Genomic DNA, 7,500 nt, shown 5'->3' with positions numbered 1-7,500 from the left:
AATGTGCAATACATACACACACACACTCGCATACACACACGCACGCACGCACGCGCGCACGCACGCACGCACGCACGCACGCACGCACGCACACACACACACACACACACACACACACACACACACACACACACACACACACACACACACACACACACACACACACACACACACACACACACACACACACACACACACACACACACACACACACAGAAGGACCATTGAAGATCCCCCTGAGATTGTTTTAATATTGAAAATACCCGATGAATTGATTTCAAAAGAAAGCCAGTGGACTGGATTAGCACTCTAGGACTGAGGAGGATAGATAGCTTGGGCAAAGCAGAGGTGGAAAAAAAGTGTTTTACATTTTCTCTTTTCTTTCTTCTTCCTACCCTGACAATTTGATAAACTTCTTTGCGGAAAAAAAGAAGAAACTCTGTTCTGCACACACACTGTGCATGTCTCAGATGTGAGAGAATTAGAAGTGAAGGGGAAGGAAAAGAAGGAAGGCAACTGTTCAGCTCAAGTACAACAAACAGTCAGGTCTCAGAGCAAAACTCCAAAAACAAACAAAACAAAAAAACAACAAAGAAACTCCATGCATCTACCCACTTACATTATAAGGAAATGGAGACAGCTGCTGTAGCCATGACAACTGTGAGATAGCATGCACAGGGCAAACTAGCATGTCATGTTGTTAGCCTGCAGGCAGTTTGTCGAGAGACTGGTAGGGCTGCGTTTTTGAGCCACAGGCCCTCTGAAAAGCTTTGGGTGAGGCCTGAGGCAGTTAATTGAAAGGGCCCCCCACCCAATACACACTATACTATGTAAGGTAATGAGGACCAATTCTGGGCACTCTCTCTCCCTAGGCCATCTGTTGTCTGTGCCCCACTGTCAGTTTCCGTGCTGAGCCATGACCACATCTTCTTCAGATCGCCAGGACTACCTCTAGTTCCCAAAAACTCGATTGCACGTTCAGTTATTTTGTCTAGTGTTGCGGTGTTACTCCAAAGACAAGTCTCTTTTTGACTGCAGGTTTCTCTTGAGGGTTTTACAGTAAGTGATCTATTTTAGAGTTCATCAGGTTATAACATCACACAGCCTATTATTGAATGTAATCCAGCACTATGAATGACTTAACGTCTAATTCCATTAAGTCCTATATGTGATTGAATTGTGCATTGTGCGATTTTCAGTAAAGGAGAAATTAATATGCAGACATACTGTTTGCCAAGATAAGAGGCTACTCTTCATATACGTGAAGAATGAATGAAAAAAGTAAATAGGTGGCTGTTTTGAAGCATGAACCAATTTCATGGCGTTGCTTTTGCTTTCAAGAGTTATTGTGAAATGAGTAAGTTTTCAAGAAAAAGAGGTTTGCCTGGGCAATTACGGGTGAGGACTCTTTTAACTTCGGTAATTAGAAGGTTGCAGGTTCGAGCCCCGCTCTGCCTGACCCCATCGATGTGCCCTTGAGCAAGATACTTAGCCCCAAATTGCTCCTGGTGGCAGGGTAGTACCCTACGAGGCAGCCACGGCCACCGGTGTGTGAATGTGGGGCATACAATGTAAAGCGCTTTGAGTGCTCGAAGGAGTGGAAAGACGCTCTATAAATGCAGTCAATTTACTATTTACCATTTAACTTCATCTGCAAAAGGAGCAACAGTAACGTTTCAATGTCACCCTCTTCATCAAACATCTCACACCTCCTTTCTCTGTTTAAAGTCCTCTAGCACGAAGCACCAGATCGAGAAATGTGGGCGCTTGAAGAATATACAGCTTGTTTTACAAAACAATTCTGTTTTTTTGTGTCACTCTGGATCTGTTGATCGACTAGCAATGTTCAGCTTTCCGCTTATACATTTGGTGAACACACTTTCTTAGACTCACATACACACATTCAGGATATCCTTTTCTGATCTCAGTCTCTCACAGAGTAAAACTCACATACACATAGGCACACACACACACACACACACACACACACACACACACACACACACACACACACACACACACACACACACACACACACACACACACACACACACACACACACACACACACACACACACACACACACACACACACACACACACACACACACACACACAGTACTGAAGTACTCCGCAGGAACACACCGAGCTGTCAAGAGGCATGAAGGCCTTTCTGTGTAAGAACTAAAATAGAGCTTTTAGCTTGTACCCGAAACTGCAGCAACCGATATGGCGTTTCTCTCTACTCTCTCTCACCTGAGTGCTTCAGGAACACTCCACGGATGAGCTCCCGTGTTGAAGTTCCCCGCTGTTTGTTCCTCTACAAAAACGGTGGTTCATTTTTTACCCAAATCCAACAATGGCAGGGTTAAATGGAACAAAGCCGAGCCACGAGCAAAGTGTCAGGGCTAAATTAGCCGGCGATAAGCCAGAGAACACCGAATCCATTAAAAGGCGACTGCAAGGCTTCAAAGGGCTGCCTCTTAACAGAGGCTAAGAGCTGGGAAGGTGGACTTGACAGGAGAAAGAGAGAGAAAGGGTAAAGTTTGTGCGACAGAAATGTATAATCAACTCCTTGGTCTGGAAGAAGAAGCCATGTTTTTTTTTTTTTTCAAACACAGAGTTCAGGGCTGTCGCCTTTAAATAAAAGGGTTTGGGAAATAAATGTCAGTGTGCAATCAAGAATCAGGGTCCTTGAACCCGCTCTTGGGTATAATGGCTTGGGAACTTTGGATTGGTCTTAGTTCAAGTTCTTTCAGAATTAGCTACCATCCAGAATGTGATGTTGGGTGTGGTGCTAATATCACATTTTAACATTAGAAATCACTGCTCTGTTGGATTAGCACAATATCTTCCAGTGCAGTCATTTTAACTACCAAAACCAGCTGGGCTGGTACCTATACTACTCAACCATATAAAGGATTTTTTTCAGAAAACATACTACAGGTGGCATTCATGGCACATTCAAACGTGGAATACTGGAGATTTGCTTAACTTCCACGATTCTGCTAATCACCTTATTCTACAAATATAATGGCATTTTCTTTTCCACGCAATACCTTCATGAGAGGAGTCAAATATCTAAGTTGGATGCAAATGAACTCAACGTTCCGTGTCTTTCATTTGCGACATGCCGATAACAACAGCAACTACAGCATGCCACTTTTGACACCATGATTCGGATTATCAGGCTAAGGGGTAAATCGTATGCAACTGGCAGGGTGTTGTCAATTCCAGGTAAAGAGAGTTAAAAAACCTTCCGGTCACTTCCCCAATTATCCGCTCTACATGTCTTCGGTAGGCATTAACATCTTGTGATTCAGAGCTGGTTGGATCAAATTTGTGGCACTGTTTTTCACATTCTGAACCCAATATTGACACCTCTGGCAAGTGGGTGTCTCAATATTATAATCTTAAAAGACGTCTTACCTTCATAAGTTCCACTCTCTAATAGGGCCCCGCTTTTCTCCAGTTCCATAAACCGTTCAACAGTCACGAAATTGTAGTCCACCCCAGGGACTTCTCCTTCCTTGGGTTGCCTGGTTGTGCCTGAGGGCAGAGAGAGAGAGAGAGAGAGAGAGAGAGAGAGAGAGAGAGAGAGAGAGAGAGAGAGAGAGAGAGAGAGAGAGAGAGAGAGAGAGAGAGAGAGAGAGAGAGAGAGAGAGAGAGAGAGAGAGAGAGAGAGATGAGAAGACCAAGGAGTCAGACACCCTTTGAGCTGGACTGTAGATAGTTATACCAGATAGTGCCATGCCATCACCAACTGGTTGTCCCTGGTTGCCCCTGGAGGGAAACATTGAAGACCCGAGATAGACACAGAGACAGAGTCAGAACCCTTGGAGCTTCTGGAGGCCACTACTGTTAGATCCTTATCCAATCACCACCTGACAGACCAACTGGGACCCCATGTACGTGTGTGAGATATCATCACTTGGGGAAAAAAAAGAAAAAAAGGAAAACGAAATGTAACATGTCCACCGTAGGATGAAAGGAGGATAGCGGAGAGCTGAAAGGCAGCCCGCTCTGCTATTCTTTTTACTATCCTGTGTATCCCTTCATCTTCCCTTTGTGTGATTAAACGCCTCGCCCTCAGGCTCTCTGTCAAACTGAGCATTCTCCGGCCATACTGTGGTGATAAGAAGAGAGAGAGAGAGAGAGAGAGAGAGAGAGAGAGAGAGAGAGAAAGAGAAGATCAGTGCAGTAGTGTGTGTGTGTGTGTGTGTGTGTGTGTGTGTGTGTGTGTGTGTGTGTGTGTGTGTGTGTGTGTGTGTGTGTGTGTGTGTGTGTGTGTGTACGTGTGTGCGTGTGCGTGCGTGTGACAGTGAGAGAGTGTGCATGCATGTGTGTGTGCGTGCATGCCTGTGTGCGTGCATGCGTGTGTGAGGCAGAGGAGGAGAGAGGGGGGGTAGAAAGGAAGGAAGACTGTGAGAGACAGAGAAAAATACAACGAAAGGGAGAGATCTGATAGGAGATGTAAGAGGGGAAAAAAAGAAGAGACAAGTGCTGACCCTAGAACAAGCTGATCCACCAAAGAGAAGAAAAGAGCTGCCTTTATCCGACTGTGATGTTCAAAGGAATATTTGAATACATTTCATAGGTTGGTCTGGCTTTCATTTGAAGGTGAAAGTGATTAGAGTCCTTTATTCTGTACTTATTTCTTACCGCACACAGCTGACTGCAGCTATCATGTAAATTGATGTACACCGACAGGCATGTGTGTGAGCAGGCGCACGCTGGCACGCACTACAAAAGTATACACGCATACACACACACGCATACACACACACGCACACGCGCACCGACACAGACAGACAGACAGATAGACAGACAAACACACAAACACACGCACACAAACACACCTCTCTCTCTCTCTCTCTCACACACACACACACACAAACACACACACACACACACACACACACACACACACACACACACACACACACACACACACACACACACACACACACACACACACACACACACACACACACACACACACACACACACACACACACACACGTCCTACTTTAATAAACAGCCCAGCAAGAAATGTCCAGAGCCTCCTCATCAATTAATGCCCAAGCTGTCTGTGAGACTGACTGACGAATAAATAAATAAATGAATAAACAAAGAGAATAAAACACAGAAAGAAAGAAAGAAAGAAAGAAAGAAAGAAAGAAAGAAAGAAAGAAAGAAAGAAAGAAAGAAAGAAAGAAAGAAAGAAAGAAAGAAAGAAAGAAAGAAAGAGTCGTTCAGGGTCAACCTTCCTGGGCTTGGCAAAAAAAAGTCTTCTGTCTTCTTATTGATTTGTTGTTTGTGCCCCTCAAAGGTAACTGCACCATCCCCTTGAGACAAGCAGCCAGGTACAAACACACATATACTGGCACTATCTCTTTTGCCACACACACACACACGCACGCACGCACGCACGCACGCACGCACGCACGCACGCACAAAGTATCACTATGGTTTGTTCCTCAATAACAAACAAACAAACACACACACTGTCACTCTCTCTCTCTCTCTCTCTCTCTCTCTCTCTCTCTCTCTCTCTCTCTCTCTCTCTCTCTCTCTCTCTCTCTCTCTCAAACACACACACACACACACACACACACACACACACACACACACACACACACACACACACACACACACACACACACACACACACACACACACACACACACACACACACACACAACAAACAACTGCTCCTCCCGGTTTCCTTCAACAGTGGTGTGGAGAGCCTGAGGTACAGTAAGTGCAGTTCAGTGTGTGGTTTCGTCATGTGGAGTGCCCATGCTAATGCTAATGAATTCATGCACTCTCTCTCTCTGGCTGAGGGGAGCTGAGTAGCTAATTAGCGGCTATCAGCTCCAGAGCTTCCGCTAATTGATGCTAGCTGTGATACCACCAGAGAGGCTCTCTCTTTCTCTCTATTTCTCTATTTCTCTATTTCTCTTTCTCTCTCTCCCACTCTCTCTCTCTCTCTCTCTCTCTCTCTCTCTCTCTCTCTCTCTCTCTCTCTCTCTCTCTCTCTCTCTGACTTAAGCACTGAGGAGATTTGCTCACAGTTTCATTGCACTCCCACAGACACACACAGACACACAGACACACATACACGCACACGAACAAGCACACGCACACGCACACGCACACGCACACGCACACGCACACGCACACGCACACGCACACACAGTCCTTGTGTGGTGGGTTGCTCAGTAAACATGCTAATGACTGCACTTTCCACATGCACAGACACATACCGACACATAGGCCTACACACACACACACACACACACTCAAAGTGCATTGAAGACTTCATGTGCCACACATACACTTTCTTCCACAGGCATAAATTAGATCAGTGGTTCTCAACCATTTTTGAACAAACGCCCCCTTGACCTAATCGTAAGCCACCCAACGCCCCCATGACCACGTCACAAGAATCAAAGAAAAGGGGGGCGCACCTTGCATCAAAATTCGGCGTGTACCTTCCTCAGTGCACAAAAAAATAAAGAAAAAAAATTGATGCAAGGTGTATTCATTTGGGACAGCACCCTTAAAAGTTACCAAGAAACCTGAGTGAAGCCTGCTACCTACATGATTTACACGTCACAAGAATGCCATTAGTATTAAACAATGAAATAGACTATTGGCTCCCCATCTGCAACTGAGTGTCTTTGATGTCTCCCTCTCAACGCCCCCCCAATGCCCCCTAACGCCCCCTGGGGGGCTGTAGAGCCCCTGTTGAAAACCACAATGTTAGATATACCAGACATTTATGTTGCTCCATTGCTAGGCTCTAAGTTATCTATATTGTCTTTGGAATCATGCAATACAAACGGCAGAGTAGGCAACCTGATTTCATGAAGTCCTGGGCCAAACAGAATATTTTTTTGGAAATGTATTGATTTGTCTATTCTTATGTCATCTACTTCCATGTTGTCTGATCTGTACATTATTGTTATAAAGAAAAACTGAAGATGCTCTTTCTCTCTCCCTTTCACTTGCTGTCTCCTCTCTCTAAAAGTCTCTGTCTTTGTCTTGGTGTTTCCATATTCCAAATTGTAAATTCCCCATCTCTGTTGGTCTGCGCAGGAAGAAGGAAGGTGCCAGTGAAGACTTAGGGAGATGGAAGAAGATGAGGGGAGAACCAGAAAAAACAGACAGACAAAGAAAGAAAGAAAGAAAGAAAGAAAGAAAGAAAGAAAGAAAGAAAGAAAGAAAGAAAGAAAGAAAGAAAGAAAGAAAGAAAGAAAGAAAGAAAGAAAGAAAGAAAGAAAGAAAGAATGTATGAATGAATGAATGGAAGGGCAGAAGGAAGGAATGGATTAAGAAAGAAAGAAAACAAGCAAGAAAGAAAGAAAGAAAGAATGAAAGATAACAAAGTTAGAAGCAGGACCAAGACTTGTGTCCTCATACTCTTCTCCTTATCGTCCCTTAGTGCTGCCCAGTCAAGCATGCAACTCCATAATGGAGGCAAACGAACACACAT

At 44.5% G+C, this 7,500-nt stretch overlaps 1 protein-coding gene across 1 annotated transcript in view; it reads right to left on the bottom strand.

Annotated features, from left to right (window-relative positions):
• The window catches only part of magi2a (membrane associated guanylate kinase, WW and PDZ domain containing 2a), a 465,595-nt gene that overhangs the window by 189,297 nt on the left and 268,798 nt on the right, over nt 1-7,500 (bottom strand). The window contains exon 3 of the mRNA XM_063217120.1: nt 3,429-3,548. Within this exon, the coding sequence (XP_063073190.1) occupies nt 3,429-3,548 (120 nt within the window). The remainder of the gene's footprint in view (nt 1-3,428; nt 3,549-7,500) is intronic.

This window comes from Engraulis encrasicolus, chromosome 15 (assembly GCF_034702125.1).
Source record: "Engraulis encrasicolus isolate BLACKSEA-1 chromosome 15, IST_EnEncr_1.0, whole genome shotgun sequence".
In the NCBI taxonomy this organism is placed as follows: Eukaryota; Metazoa; Chordata; class Actinopteri; order Clupeiformes; family Engraulidae; genus Engraulis; species Engraulis encrasicolus.
This window is presented reverse-complemented; position numbering and strand designations above follow the sequence as displayed.